Source organism: Thunnus maccoyii, chromosome 17 (assembly GCF_910596095.1).
Source record: "Thunnus maccoyii chromosome 17, fThuMac1.1, whole genome shotgun sequence".
Taxonomy (NCBI): Eukaryota; Metazoa; Chordata; class Actinopteri; order Scombriformes; family Scombridae; genus Thunnus; species Thunnus maccoyii.
The window spans coordinates 20,393,750-20,416,500 of record NC_056549.1 but is presented as its reverse complement, the minus strand read 5'-3'; the positions used below and the strand labels follow the sequence as shown (position 1 = coordinate 20,416,500).

The window sequence follows — 22,751 nt, the reverse complement described above, 5'->3', positions numbered from 1 at the left end:
CTGCCTGCTCAATGTGATTTGCTGATAAAGGACAAAGACTCCAGTAGTGGCTCTGAGCATGTGCAGGGAGACTCAATTCTTATTTCTGCTAAAAACAATACTACACAGACTGCTCTACTTCCCAGGCCAAGTGGCCTGAGGTACCCTGATAAGGTATAGACTTACTTTTGTGTTTGTGTAATTGGGCTCCATCACTAATAGCACTGCCCGGAAAGTAGCCCTGGCTATTCTGTATGCTAGATCAGACTATGTCTAATGGTTTTTCTCTCCACTACAGAGACACATAATGCCCCCAGTAAAACAGAAGCAGTCCTTAAGTATAGACACACATTGAAACTCAATAGGCTCTGAAAAGCGTAATTTCACCTAAAGAGGAACAAGGGATTGTGAAATCAGACAGAAAGGGGGATGTTTTAGAGAAGAGGTAGGATGTTCAGGATTAGGTATGTCACAATGTGTGAAATCTAAACATTGACTCATGCTGCTGAAGTGTTACTCACCGGAGATTTTTTGTCAATGGGCTTGATGATGAACTTTTTGTCATTGAAGGAAATGTTTCTGATCTCACTCCAGGGGAAGCCGATCTTTGGGGTCAATCTGAGGGAGTGACCACATGAACATGAATGTTATACCGTGATAATAAGCTACTGTATAAGTTTCATTATTGACATCTTTTGATTTGATTTTTAATTTGAATGTTTCACTTTACACACAGACCAAAAATGTAAATCTTATTTAAGAAAACACTTTATTACTGCTGTAACACAATCAGTTTTAGAGTAATACAGATGATTTGGAGTAATTATCTATAAGAGTAAACCGCTCTCAGACTGACTGACAACACGGATATCTGTATCCGCTGTTGAAGTATGAGGGATGAGTATGGGGTGTGGCTCGAGGTTCTATTGTGCCAGACAAACCGAACGGATGCCAATCCCATTCGACACGACGACGAAGTTGCACTGTAAACATTGACAGGCCCATAATGTTGTAATCTAGAAAAGCAGTCATCCATCTCACAGTGAAACTCGGCTCTGAAACTGTACTGCCTGAACTGGAATCTCAATCACTTACTGACCCATGACACATACTTGTGGAATTGAGAAAACAATGTGGAAGTTATCTCATTGTGTGGTTTATGGAGCTGTGCTCTATCTGTGGATTCATGTTAGTGGGAATTATAGTGTTTACAAAAAAATTAAGGAAGGAAATCATCATAGTAGCTGGAATTTTATGAGGTGCTTTCTGTGACATACATTACTAATGTATGAAAAACTCTTACAGAATGTTAGCAATTAATAGCAAAGGCTAATGTAAACGATATATCAAAATACATGAGTAATAAAAGGTATTTTTCAGGTTCAGGTACAGTTGTAGTCTGGCTAGATACCAATGTTACTACTATTGATTGAGTGTAAAACAGTGAAAGCAAGAAAAAGTAAGAGCATCTAATATATTTTTGTAATCGTGTAGGGCCGCAACTAACAATTATTTCCATTATTGATTCATCTACAGACATCTGTAAGAGTTATCTAAAGGCCAAAAAGCTTGTCTTAATCCAAAAATATTCAATTAACTGTCACATAAGTCAAATAAAAGAAGAATAAATAAAAAAGCTGGACACTATTCAAGTTTGGCATTCCTGCTGAAAAGAAAAATACTGATTGGAATTGCTAAAATCAGTGGTGATTTGCAAGAATTTTTCAAAGTAAATCCAACATTAGAGCTAGTGAGTCTGTCTGACTGGTTTCACTGTGTGTGTGTGTTTGACTGGGCTGGTTGCTAAGAGGAAACGCTGGCTCAAGACAAACTCTAGGAAATCTGTCCTATAAAATGAGCAGTGCTGTGGTTTGTGGAGCGGCGGCACGTAAGGAGTTAAACCAGCACCAGACTTGTGCCTCGGTGAAGTCTTGGCTGCACTGCTGCATTGTGGGCCGGCTGCCCTCATTGGAGAGACACTGTTGTAGGTTAGCCTCACATTCTTAAGTGCCGCACAGCTTGAAAAACCAGTCGGCGTAGCCATGGTTACGGCAGAGGGCACCGTGGAGGAAAGGCATTTCTTTGCTGATCCCAGGCAGCGCATAAAGAGACAGACTCACACAAGGACACAAGGACCCTGTATGCTTTTTAATAGTGTGTTTCTCACTCTTGCTGAAGGTTTCACAGCACAGTATAGTTACAATAAAGCTAAATGAAAGACCAGATGAACTTTAACACAATGGTGGTGACCGTAATTAAACCATTTAGACTTGAAAAGAAAATCTTGTGTTGATAAAAGACAAAGAAGCAGCCAGTAAAGGTTCAATTAAAGCCCTAAACTTTGTCATTATACTGCCACCAGCTTGCTGTATTCATTTCTTCCACTAGGCAGACACAGAAGGCCACAGTGCTTTCAATAGCAGCTGGAACGAAAGCTGACACAGTGCAGATAGTTTAATATGGGAAGAGTCATGAACAACACAGCTCAGCCAGCGGGTCAGTACAGTGTACAGGGTCAGTGACTGAAAGGCAAGTCACCTGGGATGAAGTGCTCCTCTAACACGGTGCACTTCACTTCAGTAGCCCCACAGACAAGGCCACCAGCCACAGCAGATGTCAGAACTCATTTAGCCAAATAGAGGGTGATTATCTCCCAAACTGTATTGCCCCATAAACAAAGGGGCAATCACGACCAGTATGTTGGTGGATGCTGTAAACACTGCAGATCTCCAAAGTAGATTTCTCTTTAAGCACAACACCAGACAAAAAAACCCTCATCCAAGGAGGATACAAAAGAAGGATATTTACTTCTTTTTTTTTTTTTTTTACATTCTTTATACTGTTGATAAATTGAAGAAATGGGCAGTACTTAACTATTCACATGGACCTGGACATGCAAGACATGCCTCTGTGTTACAGAAATGAGACTAGATCCAGCCAGTAAACAAGAGCTAGCACTAAATCAGGTTGGAAATAAAACTGGGAACAATAACATCTGCTACTGTACAGCAGGAATTTTACTTCAATTACGTACATATGCCATCTACAGTATGAATGGCACACATGTACTATATGTTTCAGGAGGTCATTGTCATCAGCAGTATGTGGAGAAGTAATTACACCATTTCAAGCAGAGTTGGGAACAAAAGATGTCCTACATATATATATATAAGAGACAATGACAGACTCAAATACAGCAAGCACAATTATATACGAGGCAGAAATCATAAACCATATTATATGGGTCTCTTGTGTCTGCAAAAAAATTATAGATAAAGTAAAAGGCTCAGCTTTAGCTCTTCTTCTAAAGACGGTATCCATTTGGCCTTCATTGTTATTCCTGTCATACTGTCTGCTGAGAAACTGGAATAGTGATTAAGTACAGGCATGGACCTGGCCCAGCCAGTTTAGCTCTGTGTTTCAAGGCTGCAGCAAGCAGAAAAAAAGAACCAGACCAGACACTAACAGCAGGGCTGCTCTGTTTACTTCCAGGGTCTGTCAAAATACAGTACTTACTTGTCATCCTTCTCATAAATGTTGAGTCCCAGGGCATCCACTCCCAGCCACAGCTCTGTTCCTTTCTTATTCTTGATGTCAAAGTAATTGACTCCGTACATTTCCAGATCCTGAGCGATCTTCAGGTACTCCAGCATAGCGTCCTCCCTGAAAGAATGGACAGAGCTCAGGAAACGAGTGGTATGATCTATCAATCCAATTCCTATTCATACTGCAATAATCAACCAATCCCGACATACTGTAACTCAATGAGTGACATTATATAAAACACACACTCACTTCAGCATCCCACGGTGCTCCTCGTGCCACACCTGAATCCTCTCCTCCCACTGTTCTCTGGATAACTTGTGCTGCTCCATGACTCTACAGAAAGAGAGAAGAAAGTGACAAAGGTCAGCTATATGACCATACAGAGACAATTAACAGACAAGACAATCTGATATTTTTGGTTTTGGTGTGGAAAGTAGCATTATGGGCTGTTTTTTCAAGCAGTGGTGCTGCGCAAAGTGCAACTTTGTGTTAGTGAAGTAGCATTTCCTTACTTATCAGCACTATTTTGGTATTTTGGTGACGTGCTGTGTGCCACGGTTAGAGGAAAGGCACAATGGGGTGCGTGCCAGGGAGCAAATCAGTAGAGCAACCAAATTTTGTGTTAAGACTAACACATATTCTGCTCAGTCAGACATCCGCATAACACTTTCTAGATTTGCATAAACCTCTTTTGGTAATGTTTTACTGTCATTACACTAGGTCTTAGATCATGAGCAGACACATCTAAATGAACAAAGTATCAACTTTACTTTGATCATTATAATGCACAGTTAAGATTAATATCTACCATCTAGCTACTCTACCATGGTGTATAAAGGCCTTCGTTTTCAGTTGTGTCATTCCCTATACAGCAATGAACTAAAGGTGATAGGCAACTAGATATTTATGCTTTTTTATTCTTAACAGTTTCTTAGTTTGTGCAGCACAAATCAACAGCAATGTCAGACATGGCGACAACTTTGTGATCTTTCAATATATCCAGAAATGTGTATTAGAAAAGTCATCACAATCTTGGCATATTTGAGCTGCCATGTATTGACATTGCCAAATAACTGCATGTCCCTCTCAGGAGAAGGTGTTTCTGACCAAACTGTATCATGAAGGGAGGGCACTACTCTTACAGGGGATACATGGAGCTGATATGATCGGAAATCATTGTCACCAGTCCCTAACACATCCACCCCTAAAGTAAGAAAGATGATGGATTCTTCCTGATTCTACACACACCCACTCTTGGTGGCGACTCTCTTATCTTTTGTTTTCTCAGGCGCGATGGTCCAAAGGGAGCTCATTTGAATAGATGGCACACAAACACACGCACATACAGTTACTTACATAATTTTCTAGAAATCATAATTGTTACATAAACCTCATTCTCTTCTTTTGTTTCTTTGGCTACCAGGGTGGAGATGGTGATTTTCTTTGCAGCAGGTTCCACCAATGTTAATGAGTTCAGCACTTTTAGGAATTTTTAATATAAGTTTTTTAGTTCCTTCTTCCTAACAAGATTACTTTCTGCCAGTGCCAACCCAACAGCTTCATTGTGGCTGCATCTTGCATTTTGACCATATAACAATATAAACAATATAACACTATAACAACAAAGCTTGATTTGTTGTCCTGAATGAACTGGCACATCTCACCTGTGTGGCAGCAGGCGTTCAGAAAGGAGGTATCCAGGCCGGTGGACTTCTTTGTTGTAGTCTCCAAACTTGGCCTGAACGGAGTAGGAGGCCAGCAGCACGGCTGTTTCTGGTGGACAATAAACCTCATCGCTCAGGATGCCTTCTTTCACCTGCAGGAAGAAGAGCTTCTGGGTGATGTCCTGGATCAGCTCCTCAGACACATCCTCCGGGAAGAACTTGGCCCGAAACTTGAACTGCAGTGGATTCTCCTTCTTCACATCCTGGGATGACACCTGGGGAGGAATTAAAAACATAGTTAAGTAACAAATAGTGTCACGTAACCATTAAAGGAATAGTTTGACATTTTGGGAAATATGCTTATTCGCTCTCTTGCCAAGATAGATGAGACGATTGATCATCGATTAATCTGCTGATTATTTTCTCAATTAATTGATGAATTGTTTTGTCTATAAACGTCAGAAAATAGGGAAAAATGCCCATTATTATTTCTTGGCGCTCATAGTGACATCTTTAAATGTCTTGTTTTGTCTGATCAACAGTCCAAAATCAATTTACTGTCATGGATGACACAAAAAAGCATCAAATCCTCAAATCTGAGCAGCTACAACCAGCAAATATTTGGCATTTCTACTTAAAAAATGACCAAAAAATTAAATATTAATCAGTATAGATACTGATTAATTTTCTGTCCTGATTAATCAACTAATCCCTGCAACTCTATACCACTCTCTGTACTTTAAATATGTAGCTGGAGCCAGCAGCCGGTTAGCTTAGCTTAAAGATGGGAAGCAGGTGGAAAGAGCTTGCTCTGTCCAGAGGGAACAAAATCCACCTACTAGCAACTCTAAAGCTCACGAACTACACACATTAAATCTTGTTTGTTTAATCTGCACAACTTAAATGTAAAAACTACAATTTGCCGAGTGTCTGGAGTCTCCTCTGGTTGCCATGCTAGCCATTTTTAGTATTTATGCTAAGCTAACAGGCTGTTAGTAACAGGCCACATTTGTACTGCACTGATGGGGCAGTGGCATCGTTTTTTTCATCTAACTCTTGGCAAGAAAGCAAATAGGCGCATTACCCAAAACTAACAGTCATACTTTTCCGTTAATGTCAAACTGAAAAGCACATTACTGATCTTATCAGGTGTATTTGGGGTATAAGTCAGTGCTTTGATTTTCTCAAACTTGAGAGCCAGGATATGATCATGCTGAGAATCATGATGCTTTACAATATAGTTGTATTACTGGCTACAAAACAATCACAATTAGCAACATGAATGAATACTGTGTGTCACAGCTTTATACAGCTAGTTCCGCAGTTTCATGGGTGCCCCGCCCTTACAAAATGGAATCTCCCATTTTCATTTGGTGGAAATAAACTTTAATAACTCTCCGCTAGAGTGTGTGTTTACACAATATGCCTCTTCCTCTTAATTCAAAACAGGAACCAAGCGGTCTTGATGGGGAGAATGGGGCTGTACAAGGCCAGGAATATTCCAGTTTGAGCTTTGCATTGTACTGATGAGCTGCAGCGCAGTGTCAGCACACAGTGTACAGTATACTGCTGCTGACTGAGGCAAGCATAACCTTTTTTCTCTCTCTCTCTCTGACCCTTGTTTATGATGATAAAGCGCAAAGAGGCAACTTTCAAACTTCCTCTAGAGAGTTTAGCACAGTTTCCTACGTGTGTCTCAGTCAGGGAGACGTTCATCAGAAAATCTCCCTTCGATCTCATTACATAGAAATATATAGCCTAAACATTTGTTTAACTGGTGCACTATTACCCAGAGACAGGTGTATATTTAGCAGATTATAAATGCAAAAACAACTGGTCTAAAAGGCTGCAGGTGCATTATACTGCAACTGTGATACAAAAACAATCTTAATTAGACTGTTGATTAGATGTTAGATGGATTATAAGCAACTTCAGGAATAACAGTTAGTGGCGCCCAGATAACCTGTGTTTACTCAGGAACAACAGAGACAGTTGAGGCAGTTGTGGTTCACAAAGAGTTCACACTTCTCACTCTAGTCAAATAATCCAACTCCAGCTGATTACATGCAGTGCTGTGACCCCACAGCACAGATAGAAATCAGACAGACTTTCAAAAATTTGCTGCCATGTTGGAAATGGAAGACAGTGACCACAATAGAGCCATGTGAATAATATACATGCTTTAATACGGTGGCTACTGATTGACTGGAAGGCAAACACTGGAGCAGTGATTCTGCCGCCCCCTCAGAGGAATGCATTCTTTCTCTATTGTTTATTGAATTTGACTCCATGTGTTGCAAAAGTTCGGAAGTTGGGACATTTTTCAGATTGCAGGTGAAATGACCATGAAGATATCCAACATGCACTGTGGGTTAAAGTGTATCATGATGTGTAATGATATTAAAATTCCATGGTATTAAAAGGGCAAATAATGAAATAATTATTAATGAATGTGAAAACAAATTATAATGTTTGGGTCTACTTTTTAAAAAGTATTTATGATCATTATGATTAATGGGTGAATTATGTAGTATTGCAAGGTTTCCTGCAATGTTTTTATAGTTAAGGCATGCTGCCCCGTCTGGAAAAAGACCACCTCTGCTGACATCATAAAGAATGAATACTTTCATGAAATAAAATATTAACTTTCAGGGAGGATATGCATCTTAAGATAGGCCATCATCTACTAACTAAATTGATCTGGGTGGCTTAACACCTCAGCTAAACTGCGTATTATTTGTATCACTGGACAAGATTTTTCTCCAAACCTTGTTGCTCTTTACATCTGAGCATTTACAAAAGACAAAGATTATGATGTGACAAAATCAAACAAAACACTTGATTTACTGAGGATGAATCTTACCTTTTTGTCCAGTTTTAGCCAAGTGAAATAACCTTTGCCATCCATATACTGAAGTCCAAAGTACCAGACCTCACGTAAGCCGATGGTTTTCACCACCTACAGATAGAGAAAAGAAATGAGGTTTAAAGTAATAACTTTGAAGATTTTCATTTAAATAAATGTTCGTTAAGTGACTATCTATAGCCAAATGAGGTAACACAATGGTGACTGAGCCTGTGGCCCATTGATGAAAGCTCTTGCAGCTCTTTGCAGTATTATGAGTATTACAAACTAGGTGTCGGTGGCGACATTCCCGGGGGAAAAAAAAAAAAAAAATCACAAGCACACAGTTAGTGACACGTTTTCCATCACCCAGCAGTGGTTGGTCAACCAGAGAGGGTAGGCAGAGCTAACACAACAGACTTGCTCTTCAACTCACTTGTGTGTGAAACGGCTTACTGTTTTTTCCAGTCTCTGCTAGCGTTGCGAGTTAACAGTTACTGACATCACACAGGAGACACTGTTTGGATCTTTAGGAAGTGAGATCCAGAAACACACCTGTAATTACCGATTATCGCCATAGGTGTCACCAAAGAGAACAAAACGGAGATCTTTGAGAGTGCTACTTTAAACACACTCCATGGAACAGCGCTGGTATCAGGTTTTCACTTCACAATACCAAAATATGCCCTGAAACAAAATATTATGCTTAATTATTTCTTCATAAATTGAAGGAAAGAAATAGGAAAATGTTAACGCGTAATTGGAAGAGTTTCAATGCTTGATGGCAGACACTTTGATGTTGATTTGGTTGAAGTAGTAGGATATCAACTTTGACCAGATTTAAGACTGCATTACTTCAAAGAAAACACCACCTGCTCTTCCAGCGAACACAGAATATGAGATGATGACGTAACTTCAGTAGTTAACAGAAAGAACTCATGTCCTCACACCTCAAAAATCAATGAGGTAATTTTTCCAATAAACGTAAATGAATCACTGATGGATTTCTTCCAGCAGAGTGAGAAGTTATGAAAGGCCTTTAGTGCTTCACAAAGGCTGGCAAAGCAGAGAGAATCTAACCCTAAGGTGACATACTCAGGTACAAGACTTTTCTAGTCGACAAGCCTCATAGTGTTACACATTCCCAGGTCTGAGCATGGAGTTGGCCAGGTTTACGATAAAAACTGCATCCAAATACATCTAAGACAAACTACAGTACACTCTAAAACACCATATGTTTGTCTGGAGGAATTCAGCTAATGTATGATAGATTCTTGGACTCAACTGATCCTTGTATATCCCTTAAAATGACCAATTAAAACCATCATAAACAATCATAACCTTTACTAGCAATGTTCAGATGCTTCAGTAACACTTTTGACACATCTGAAGTAACACTTAGTTCACATCTGTCTGTCTGGTTCAATACGCCACAGCACACAAGAGCATGCTTAGGACTAGTCTTTAACAGAGTGGTCCTATTGTTTGACTAGTGAGAAGTGATACTGTATAACGAGGGCGTGCTGCATGACTAGCATCCTGTCTTTGACTGGAAAAGATTGAGAGGGCTGCAGCGAGGACTCCAACTTACAGTCCTGTAAAACTGCTCGTTATTATCTTTTAAAAGGCAGATTATGAGAGCAGTTTTAATTTCAACCTCACTTACAATTAGGTCTGACCATAGAAGAATGTTTTCAGATCAGCACTTTGAAAGAAAATGTTTGACTGTGCAGCTCAGGCAGAAAGTAAAAACCCACTTATAGATCTGGAATAATCACTCATGCTGCAGGAGGAGCTGCCATTTTCCACTGGCTTCTGAGAGAAACCTCAACGACCAGAGGCTCTTTATGGGCTTCAGAGAGGCAAAGCGATTTTTCCAACAGTACCATGTCGGAATTCATGTTTTTGTGTCTACGTGTGTGTGTGTGTGCCGTTAAGTTAGACAATCTTTGTGCCGGGCCCTTTTTGAATGAATCACTGCCAAATTCCCCACCCAATCACCAGGTGAGGTGCTAAGTTGCCTGGGTGAAGTCTTAGTCAACACGCTGCTGCTCCGGCCAAGCCCATTCCCAATGATAAGCTCCAGCCAAGGTTAAAATTAAAATCAAACTTGCCCACTTTGTCGCTAACACAAAATACAGGGCAGGCTGACCTGTGGAAGCGCAGATGAATGGCTTTGATTCAGGGACCTTTTCTGATGGATTGTATTTAGCTCGACAACAAGCACTAGAAGGGGGGTGAAATGAGAGAGCATTTCATCTCACCTGTAATGAAACACATAAGGACTCAGAGCACAACCAGCCCTTTCATGGTGGTTGTGCTTTGGGGTCTGCAGAGTGAGAGGCAGAGAAACACAGTGGGAACACATAGATACCTTAAGAGTTATGCTTGTTTTTCTCCATGGGTAAGTAACCATTTTTCCTGGGCAAGCTTATTAACCTTTAACAACATCACTGTGGTAAAATGCGCCTGTACTTCCGCTGACAAATGGGTAAACCAGCTTTAATGACATGTTACACATGTTATGAACACCTGCTGACAAAGGATACTGAAAATAATACAGTTCATTAGAGGAGGATTAAATCTGAATCTAGGGACACAGGTTTACTAAACTGACATCGCAGCAGGTTGGTTTGGCAGCCTGCCTTGGCTTTAATGGGTTGCTAGTTCATTCCAATGTACATCAAGAGGTCCTAAGACTACTGAAATTAAAACACTCCAATGCAAAATGGAGAGCAGCTGCTTGCGAAATATATTTGTGACTGTAACCCAAAAATATAGAAGCCAAACTCCTTCAGAGCAACTCTTTTTATAAGCTGTTACAAGCAGCAGGCACAAGTCTGTTTCACTCTGGCAATGATTAAAGACTGTAAACTCAGTGAAACATTTGTAGTCAGGTCGAATTCTGTGTCGTCAGCCACTTCACACTCATTTTAGGTTGAAGGAGTATACGTTGCAGCAATACATAGGAACAGTTCACATGACTTAGTGAAAGTGAAAGACGAGTGAATGTCCCTCCGTCTGGTTTATAGGCTCTCGGGTCCTGTGGTGAGAGAGAGGAATGCCACTGGGCTGAAACAGCATTACTCACTGCATCCTCTGGGCTGAATAATGCCGAGTCCTCCAGCGACTGAAGAGGGAAAGGGAGGGGTTCACCCAGTCAGGCCTCAAACAGGGACCGGCACAAAGATGAAGGAGTGTGTTTTGAGGTGGGGGGGGGGCAGCATATACTGGCCCAAAGGAAATGGGTTTACTAGTGTCAGACCACACATTCATTGTGAAGCGAACAGTAAAGGGAGTGTTACAAAGCCAATATTTTAGAGTTAAATATGTAAGAATAGTTCTACAATACTAGAGCTAACAAGTAAAGCCATCATGCAGTATGTTCCCTCTCTTGACTTGGAAGAGCTTTGCAGCAATTCTTTTTTTTTAAATTCAGCTTTGACATGTGGGTTGGGTGTCTGTCTTTGTTGGCTCTGAGAGTGAACTAGTTTCATATTTTCCTCCTGGCACCTGTCAGCCAGACTTGGATTTGGTTCAAGTTATTGCTGAACTGTTAAAAATGTTGCCATGTTTCAGCTGTTAAACATCAATCTTCCTTCTGATTTTAACCAATCTAAAACAAAAGCTGAAACCAAAAGGCTTTTTGAAACTACATTAGTAAAATAGAGAGCATTTCTCTAACTGAGGCTCCAGGCAAAATGAAACGAGCAGCGCGCAGGCAGATGGAAGTTAAACTGCACGAGGGTGTGTAGGGGAGTGGCAGGCATTTCTTTTTAAGAGCGGCATGACAGGGACTAAGGCTATGATCAGTGCTGACCACACGGGCCACACCAGGCCTCACGCTGGCCCTAGGAATGAGCTCACTGCTGTTACTCAGCATTTCCACAGAACCTGTCTAGCACTCTGCGACTGTGTACTTGTGTCGTTGCACCTAATTACTGCCAAAGTGCCCGTTTAAAACTAAATCATGCCGGTGGCAGACTTCAGGGACCAACCACTAAAGCTAAATGTCAGTTGAATTAATCTGCTTCCAATGTTAACCGCTGCTCAGACCTCAGACAAGGTGTGAAGCTTTGTAGACAGTTTCCCATGCTCAAATTAGTAAACTGTATCTTTGCGCTAAAATGGAGCACTGAACTGTCTCTGACACTCACAGGGAGTGAGTGATTATCTGCGGCACACCCCTTTGAGAGCCATTCTAACAAGTAGGCGGGGGAATTCACCAACAACTATAAATAGAGAGATGTCAGAGGTGAATATCCTGGGTCTTTAGCTATTCTTTCCTTTAACAAAACCACACATGGATGGTTTTAGAGCTCTGGCCACTATTCTTCAATCAATACAACTGTCATGAGTGCTCAAAACTAAACAAACTCCATCCATACACAAGCAGTTACATCTATAGCGCACAATGTCTGAGTATGGCAAAATCACATATTGGATATTCAATTATTAATTTTTTTTTTTTTGACTAAAATGTTCTCTACGGTGCTTCTGAGATGAACAGTGAATCCCCTGACGTGCAGCCACAGTACACACAGCCGGCGACACCAGCTATTAAAAAACGAGTTATACAGGAAGTGGCTAAAACAATGCCTTTCCTCCTCCGGTGCTGTCACACAACCTCAGACGAGCTCACGCTAATGACATGTCATCTACTTTTGGATTTTAGGACCCAAGCTTTGAAATAGTATTGTTCAAAAAGCAGAGGGAGAGAAATGAAAATAAGATTCTTTGCTTGACAATAGTCAACAATAGAGCCTGACGCTACATACCTCCACTTCTATTTATTACATAACCAGGTCCGCTGTAATGAACAAACATTAATAAAAGTGCTAAGAGCAATTTGAGTGCCAATGATGGCTGCATTCATTCTTTAATAAATAGAAGAAATGTGTTCTAAAATGACTTTACATTACTATAAAGATAAAATGCTTTATGTTTTCTAAATAAGACGTATCAAGGAGATTACAGACATCACAAAACACAGGTGATCACTTGCAATAATCATGTCCGAAATTAATATCTTCTGTAAATAAGCGTGTAGTAAGACTGGGGAGCCATAACTACAACCACAATTTTCATATGTCCTTCATTATTGCCACACCTTTCACTCTGTACAGAGGCTGTGTAAATTCCTCCCACACTTCATTCACCACTTCGCTGGTGATTCTACTGATGCCATTAATCATGAGTTTAATAAATGCCTCAAGTTCTTTTTGCTCACTTATGTTAAACTGTCATTTTTCATCACAGGAAACCATTTATAATCATCCCTGAACCTCGCGGGGAAGGCAGGCGCTGATAAGGATACTTGAAGCCAAAAGCTCCTCTAATCTCTTCTGCAGGAGATAACTTTTCAGACCTGGAAGTAATGAATGGAAAGAGCTTTGGAGGGATGATAATGAGGGCAGACACTTTCTCCTGACACAGATCTTTCTCTGTGACGTCAATCCAGTTATCGGACATGATGAGGAAGGTTAGAGCAGTTTTATGTGGTTTGTAGTGATGACAGTTGAAATGTAAAGCTACAGCAGAGTATAGATGAACTAATAACAAATCTAAATTTGACTCAGTTTACTTTATTCTACAAAGTTCTTGCACATGAGTCTGCATCGGATCAAAAACTGACTGTGTTTGTTGATATAAATTCACCTGATGAAGGTTTGAGAACCGAAACGTCAATCAAGTACAACAGATGGACACTGTGCAGGATTTCTTGGTTCTTTCAAAGTGAAGCACTTTCTTTGAAATACTTTTTGTTAAATTAAAAAAAAAAACATTTCAAGGAATAATTCAGCATTGTGGGAAATAGGCTTATTTGCTTTCTTGCTGAAAGTTAGATTAGATCAATACCATTCACACATCTGTTACTGGCTGGGACCAGTAACTTCCTGGGGTCTCTACTGGTTGCCTGGCAGCTGCTCCCAGCCATGGAATAGTCTCTCACATAATACAATTTGTCATTTTTACACTTTGGTTTTTGTACCAATCACACAAATGATGTGTAATGTGTTAATGTGTGAGCTTTAGAGGTGCTGGTAGGCAGGTTTTATTATATTTTGACAAGCTGGGTTAGCTGTTTCCCCCTGTTTCTAGTCTTTGTGCTAAGCTCCAGCTACATATTTACCTTACACACCTTACAATTCTCATCTAACTCCGCAAGAAAGTATATTTCCCAAAATGTTAAACTAGTCCTGTAACTCTACAAATTACCTCTTGTGTAAGTCCTGCATGTCCTGCTTTTTTATACCAATCCTCTCAATCAAAATGGCTTTATCCAAAAACCTGATTTCCAATTTGTTAATCATCTTTTTAGAGCGATCCTGATAACACATTTATGGGTCGATTTTGATGCTGGAGGTCAATACAGCACTGATATGCAGCATACCTGGTCAAACAGCTGCTTGCCGGTGGTGCTGGGCTGGACGGCAAACTCCAGCTCAGCGTCCATGGTGGTGACGCGAACATTGACCTGCAGAAAAACAGGAAAAAAAAGCAGTTCAAAACATGACCGGAGCTACAGTACAGTACAGAGAGGTTCCTCATAGGTAAGGACCAATACGAGGAAAAGCGTGGCAAACTGCAGAGCGCTGCTTTCATGTGTATGTGTGTTAGTGTGTGTTTGGTAGGGGGGGGGTTGTATTTGCAGAGTAAACACACAGGACTCCGTGTTTATCTCAGCCTTCTCAAAGACAGATGTGCTGATTGAGGAAAATCCTGCTAAAAGATCTTAGGTGTTTGGGTAAAACATTCAGTGTTGGCTGTAAGTTTTAAATTCAAGTAGCATATGAATGTTTGTTTGTTGCATACAAAATTAGAAGTGGCATTTCTAGCACTAATTCCTCATATAATTCATCAAGCTAACAAGAAGCTCCATGAATGTTGTTCTGAAATTACAAATGGGAGAACAAGACTACTTCAGTTGTTGCCTCCCATTCACAGAAGAAAGGCATGTCTTTCAGTTCACTGGTTAATGATTGATCAGAATGACCTGCGCATACAAAAAAAGGTGGTCCATCTAACTGAAACCTGCTTCATGAGCAGAGAATTTAATGTCTGCTTCTAGAAATCCACCAGAGTGATTAATACGCAATTTCAAAACCATTACAAATAGCATGACTGGTGACGTCAACTGTGGGCCATAATGGAGAGAAACAATATTATGTATTGTAGATTCAGCCAGTAATCGGCAAATGGCATCTGAATTTCACACAAAGGCCATGCCACAATGCACAAATATTTACAATCGCTGCTTTGAGGTAATGCAAATACTGAATCTCTGTTCTGTGGGTATAATGTCAAATGTCTCTGGTATTTGCGGGGGGGTTATGAAAAGACACAGATCCTCCGAGTATTGTGGCTGAACTTATTAATGCCCAGTGAAAACGATACAAAGAGGTTAGTGGACACAGTACACAGAACCCTCCAGTGACATCTTTCATCTCCAGTCCATTGTGAGCGGCGCAGAGCCTTGGCGGTGAACAAATTCAATGACGCCCACTGGAAAAGGGATGTCTGGGCTGCAGCAGTGACTGGTCTGGTGACTCACGGCTACACAGATTCCTCCGAAGCTACACAGGCTGAGCAACTAACAGACAGACTTAAATCCTGCAAAGAAGGTAAATCCAATCACAGCGTTGGATGGCAAACACCTCTACGCTGTGTTGTCAAGGATACAGTAGTCTAGACAGTGGATATTCAGGGATGCCCCATTTTTTTTTTTATCCATGTGTCTGCTGCTGTCAAGTAAGGTTAGAGGAGAGTTAACTAACTTGGTGCTAAGTTGACTCACCCAGGATGTGTGTCATGGCAAACTTTTGCTTTATCAACAAAATCAAAACGATTGGAGCACTTGCAACATGTGCATGCAATTTGAATCAACTATCCAACAGAGCAGCTTACACCAGCTTCAAGTCAGAGCTAAAAAGCAAGGGAAGGAGGGGGGGGAGACGCTGCAGTTACTTTACACAGCAAAACAAAGATCCCCTTTCAGCTGCAGTGCCCCAGCGGTCCCTTCGCTATCATCATCTGCGTCCTAGAAGAGGCCAGATTACCAAAAACTACAGCGAAATTGCATCAGAACTGATCGGAAACTGGCTGACTTCACTTGTTTAAAACTGATTGTGTGATTTGGGATACTTCTCTCAACATCACTGTATAAATTTACAGCAGCTACAGATGGAGCACCTACTGTAGAAACACACCCTGACCAGCAAGAGAATGGAATATGTGAATGTGTGTGGATCGGGCAAGCCAACAGAAACCACTGAGTGAGTGATATCTGATCTCAAAGTAAGTCCTCCAACGGTAACTCACAATAAACTGAGGCCATTCAGAGCGGTAAAGAAAACATGACACATATGCTAAAAATACACTGGGCAGGGACCCAGAGTTCCACAATGAGCAACTTTAGTCAGAGGAAAGTACAGGCGTCTGTATTAACTGTATAAACCCCAGTTTCAAATCATTAATGTACTAACTGACTCAATCATTTCTTCTACAGGAGCGTGGGTTTCCCAACAGGTTTTCACACTCTCAGAGGAAGCCACGAAGCTTCGGTAACCAAGAAACAATGACAACTAGCAGCATCAGCTCTATGGTAACAAAGACCATGCAGCAGAAACACTAGATTACAATATATTTTTAACAAGATGAGACATAACAAGGCAAAAAAAAAAAAAGACTTCTTAACCCTTCAGCCTTTTCAAAGTTGAGGAGCTGCTCTGATGAGGTGTTCATCACCTCAGTAGTTAAACTGTAAATAAGTTGCATTCTTCAGTGAGGACCTTTCAATATTTAACCCTCTGCATAGTTTGCATGGTTTTACAAGAGTCTTGCAATGGGAGTCACCATGGGGATTCTATTGAAATGGTCTGAGAACAATATAGCCATAAATGACTGCTACTATTTGAGTCTAGTGCGGCAGTACAACATGGATGGAGAGAACAGGCCTAATGTTTCTTTCATTAAGGCTTTAGAAAGTGACATAAGAGCTGCAACTAACAATTATATTCAAAGATGATGTCTTCAAATGTCTTGTTTTTTCCAACTAACATCAAAAATTAAAAAATATTTAGTTTATAATGATATACAAAGTAGAAAAATAGGAAACCCTCACATTTGAGTCTAGAATGAGAGAATATTTGGCATTTCTGCATGAAAAATGACAAGTAAATGAATCTATTAGAAAAATGATTGCTATATAATTACTTTTTTTTCCTTCTATGATTGATTAATCAATTAATCAACTTGTCATCTCAGTTCATAGTAACATATCTTGTGAGTGGATGTTAATAGGATAAGTCAACATTAAACATGTGTCCATTGTGACCATTTCTCATTTGGTGAATCAGGACTAGAGGGCGTTCCAGGCATGATTGAGTAATCAATTATTTAAAAAAGACAAACACTAACAATAGAACTGGACATAAAGAGGAAACACCCATCCATGTTGATCATTGCCACGCCTTGTATGGTTTGTGTCACAAGCTGTGACCACAGGGGAACAGGATTTTGGGAGAGCCGAGGAGCTCCGTCATTCACTTCTGACAATGTGTCATTCAGATAAGTGAAAACTGAGTCACAGAAGCAGCAGTACAGGAGCCTCCACGCTGCTCCTTAAATCTGGTCCAACGTCCTGCCGTTGCATTGTCACACAATGTTGGAATGTTTGATATCCTTTCAAAATATCTGAGCTGTATTCAGACTGCCTGTAGGCTTCTGCGCCGCTTAGCATCAGATTTAAGGCAAGTTAGTACGTTATACTCTTTGATTTGCATTTATTTTATCAATAAATTTAAAAACTTTTCCATCACTTCACATTAAACTTTAATGACTGTACTACAGCTGTCTAAAGTAGGACAACTTTTGAAGGTATTATGACACCAAAAATTTGTTTTAAAGGTTATTTTTGGGGATAAATTTGCATTTTATCAGCGGCCAGTGAAAAAAGATAGAACCGGTAAAGAAAGAAAGACATGTGGTGAGGACGCAGGGTCTGGATTCAAACCCAGGACATCATGTGTATTTTATGGCAGACAAGAATAACTGAATGTAAACATTATAAATCTAGAAAACAAATCTAATATTTCGACAAAATCTATAAAATCCGGGGCTCCCATAAGAACCCTTTCTTTCTTTTTTGCATACTGTCTGCACAAAAACAAGATCACGTTAGTTTTACAAGGCTGTTATTTATTGTTTACCTCCATTCTATTTAAATATGACGCACTAACATAACTCTAAATAGCTTGTACGTATCATGAGGCTTATCTGTAGCTCTTGGTGATGATGCTCGACACTCCCACACCCACAATCCCCACCTCTCCCGACCATTATACTGTATGTTTCTGGCTTCAAGCTTGAGCCACTGATACTCTTCCAACTAGTAATCTAATTTCACAGTTTTTCAGGAAGTCAGGGTACAAACCCTTATTTACATATTTCACCAATACTAAAAGTGACAGTCAGCATTTCAGGGATTAATCTGAGAGTATGAAGCTTTATAGAGCAAACGGCATCAAAGGAACAACTTCATTAAAACAGACTTAGTGTTCTATTCATATTTCTCATGGTATGTTGGAAAGGCTGAGGCAGTCATGAGTTCACATATTGAACAGTCAGTACTAGGATCAAATTAAAATTGGGGTTTGAGAGTTCTTGATATCACGGAAAAGAAAATAAAGTCTGACACTATCGACCAAAAAAGTCTGTTCTGTTGCAACTGCTGCTGTCAGACAGTAATGATGTCATTTCCACGGCGACGCTCATGACAACCCAGAGGCCATTCTAAACAAACCAACAACAACAAACTTGATGACTCTGACCAGGGTTTTAGTCATTGTCATCACAAAATGCTGCACTGCTCAACCTGTCAGTCATGATCTGACCAGGCAGCAAAGTTTGATTCAGTTTTTGTCTTTTTACTAAAATCTTCCCCAGTTTGATCAAGATTGTGTTTAATTTACTGTTTGTTTTAGAGCTGAAACAATTAGGCCATTCATTGAATTTTTTAGTCGCCAACCTTGATTAATTGATTAATCATTTTTTGGGAAAAAATATCCAAATTCAACCTCGATAATGAAAATATATGTTAGTCGCAGCCCTTGTAGGTTTCAGTTGACCTTTTTTTTTAAAGAACGGAGGATACAGAAAAGTTTGACATGTGAGGTTTAGACATACCTCATGGGTTCGGTTCAGTGGTGCTTTTTAATTAAAAATGGAAATATGCTTCGGGCATATATCCATGTCGAGCAAATTCCCATCACATTTTCCTTCATACTCTAAAATATACACATGCTATTATACGCCTACCAGAAATTTCCAAACAGTAAGCTGAGGGAGGGACATGAGCCATGTGCGACTGTACAGTATGTAATAACTGGGGTGGGGCAAAGAGAGTCAGGAGAACTTGAAGGCATAAACCAGGACATCTTAATCAAACATAATGACTGTTTATATAATCTATTTCATAATGACTGAAAGTAAATGAAATCAATGTACAAAGTATCCATAAAGTCACCTAAATGACTCTGGGAACCCAACTTTAAGTGGCTAACATTTCAGCCTTGAAAATAACGTCTAATAACTGAGAAAATATCCTGTTTTCATCGCAGTCTCCCAAAATTATAAACAACAGATTTTCCACCAGCCTGTTTTATGATGTTGGACAAATGTACAAGATTACAGAGCATGATTTGTCCATCGATGAAAGCACATTATAAATGAAACACAGCTCAAACTGTGCATGTCTAGAGCATAAGTCTCACAATTGTTCCAAGCCTTCCAAAAGGAAAGTGGATGATGTTGTCATAGAGTACATATGGGACACCCCCAGGATATGAGCAGAGCATGTGATTTGAGTGGTGTTCCCCTTTTAACACAGGACCTACAGATAAGTGTCTACGACATTATATCCAACCCAGTGAAAAGTGACATTGTTCTGACTCAGTGTATAAAGTCTCAAAGTTTTACTTGGGAGTTTAGAAGAAGTAAAAATGTAAAATACAGTTTTTAAAAGTGAGGAAACTACTGTGATAGCATCACTTTAACACTGACAATCTGTCAATCTCATCAAGTGATTTAAGATTTTTTACTCCAAATGAGCCATTAAGTAGTTACCAAACATAAACTAAAACCGTTTAGACCTGAACAAGTCTGTTTTAAATCAAGCTGTCAAAGCTTTCACTCATCTATGACGTTTTATCAGTATTAACATGCTCACATTCACTGTAACAGATATTTAACAGTTCACATAAAATCTAAAGGTTTATAATCTAATATAATTTATTTGAATGTAAGAAAAGATGTGAAAACTCCTCCTCAAATAGAAGATTGTACTGAATTTAGGAAGCTCAATCCTCCATTCAAGTTACATGTTGTGTTGGTTTGAATACCTTTAAAGCAGCGATACAAGCAGTGAGAGGAAATATCAATAAACCAAAGGGGCTACTTACCGCTTTGGGCATTTTTCTGTCCTTTTCCTGGCTCTGTGCGAGGAGCTGCTGTTAATAAAAAAGTGTTTCCAAAAAAGAGACCTGTGCTCCGTGTGGCTGTAGTTCTCACTGTACCTTCCTGAAAAGAGAGAAAGAGGAGAAACGAGTTTCAGCCTCTTCGGCGTTACTTAAACCCGGCTGAGAGACGACAGTCATCAGGATGAATCACCAAAATCGTCAAGCTCACAGCAGCCAGACACACAGAACAGGAAGAGCCCGTGTCTGAGCTCTAAAATAAGAGCACAAGTCTGCCAAGTTGTTAAACCACACCAAACCTCTGACTAACCTCAGCTGTCTTTAATCTTGAACCTGAACATAACAATTTTCAACTTTATACTAGAGCTGAAATTATTAGGCTAGTCAATTTATCGATTAGTCGATGCCAACTATTTTTATAATCGATTAATCGTTTGGAGTCACTGTTTAAGAAAAAAAAATCTCTGGTTCCAGCTTCTCCGATGTGGTTTCTATGATAGTAAACTGATTGTCTTCCAATTGAGGACTGTTGATTGGGATGAATCGTATCGGGTTTTGGGAAACAGAGATTTTACACAATTTTTCTGACATTTTATAGCGTAGCTAAAGAGAGTTCCTACACCTTCTCATTACCATGAATGAGAAAGTATGTCCGAACTTTTGACTGCAACCGTATCTGTTGATTAGTTTTTGATTGTTCATTTTCTCTGTAAATTATCAGTCAATGAGAAATTTTCAAATTGCTTGTTTTTACAAACCAACGATCCAAAATCCCAATATATTCAACTTAATGACATACAGTTGAAATAAGTAGCAAATCTTCACATTTGAGAAGTTGGAACCAGTGTTTGGCGTTTTTGATTAATAGAAGACTTTAAGGCTGCAAATAATGATTATGTGATTATAACTTTTGATAAAAATATGAATCATTTAGTCTATAAACATCAATACAGTGTAAAATGACTGTCACAACTGTCCAGAGCCCACGGTGGCATCTTCAAATGGTTTACTTTGACCAGCAGTTTTAAGAACAAAAATATTCTGTTTGCAATTAAAACAAAGAAAAGAAGCAAGTCTCCACATTTGAGAAACTAGCACCAGATAATGTTTAATATTTTTGATTGTTACATAACTTGAATTCCCTCCATCAGGCCTCATATGTAATATATTGTTTGATCACAGTGCCTCTATAATGTAGCAACAGTTAAGGACCTATTGTGTGTATTTCCAATTAAACAAATTATATATAAGCTTCAAAGGGCCTGTTACTTCCATTTTAATGTTGTATAAGCATCTTCCAGGTCCCCGCTCCTCTGTTACTCAATAACGACTTTACTCTGGAGTTGAACATCGGAAGTCCCGCAGTTTAATGCTAACTTGACTTGTTGAATCATGCAGGCACCAGGTAGGTTAAATATGCCTCACCCACTGGCCACGATAAAGTTATAGCACCCACCCTTCTTTCTTTTAGCTGCTTAATTTAACACCACTGTTTGCTGACAAACACACACCCCAAATTAGATTAACGGGATACATTCACAGTTTTGTTTCTATTTAATAACGTCGCTTTAAGAGGAAAGAAACACTGTTGCTCCTCACTACAGATAACCATCAATACTCAGCCGCACTGTAACACTTTGAGGTTATTACAGTGTAAGAAAATATAACAAAGTGAGTATTTTTCACGATAGACTCGTGTTGGTGTTATGGGTGAAATGGTAACACACCCACAACAACAGGGAAACGATTTCCAGCCCAGAAAACGAGAAAGTCCACCTCTGCGCTTCTGAACCTCACCGACAGCGATTTATCATATTAAAACAAATATCACAACAGTATTTAACTCAGGCTGTAAATTATGTTGCTGCCCTTTGTCGCCGGCGGCGCATGAGCTTCATCTTCATCCTCACTGTGTAATCCCGCAGACACCTGTTGTGAGATTTGCCTCCTTTGTGGAGAGCAGCAGAAAGTGCGCGGAAAAAGTGCGACAAGTAATGTTTTAGTGAATCTCCTTGTTGTTGTTGTAAATTTCGGTCAGTACAACAGACAGCTTGATCCACTTATTTAAAAGTCTTACCGGAGCTGAGGAGCTTTGGAGATCAGCAGATGATTATACGGCGGTCTGAAGCTCACAGCCGCAGATTCCCCCTCCCTCTGTTCAGCCAGGCGCAATATGGCGCTCATCCATCCCACTGTGGCGCACAGACGACCGAGACTGTTCCTGCTGTCACCGGTAAACTG

At 39.9% G+C, this 22,751-nt stretch overlaps 1 protein-coding gene across 1 annotated transcript in view; it reads right to left on the bottom strand.

Moving 5' to 3' along the window:
• ezrb (ezrin b) overlaps positions 1–22,751 on the bottom strand; it is a 31,154-nt gene extending 8,403 nt beyond the window's left edge. Inside the window, exons 1-8 of the mRNA XM_042390880.1 lie at positions 22,588–22,751; positions 20,496–20,613; positions 14,429–14,512; positions 8,053–8,148; positions 5,190–5,464; positions 3,775–3,858; positions 3,496–3,642; positions 501–597 (exon numbers count right to left, since the gene is read on the bottom strand). Coding sequence (XP_042246814.1) covers positions 501–597; positions 3,496–3,642; positions 3,775–3,858; positions 5,190–5,464; positions 8,053–8,148; positions 14,429–14,512; positions 20,496–20,507 — 795 coding nt within the window. The 5' untranslated portion in view covers positions 20,508–20,613; positions 22,588–22,751. The remainder of the gene's footprint in view (positions 1–500; positions 598–3,495; positions 3,643–3,774; positions 3,859–5,189; positions 5,465–8,052; positions 8,149–14,428; positions 14,513–20,495; positions 20,614–22,587) is intronic.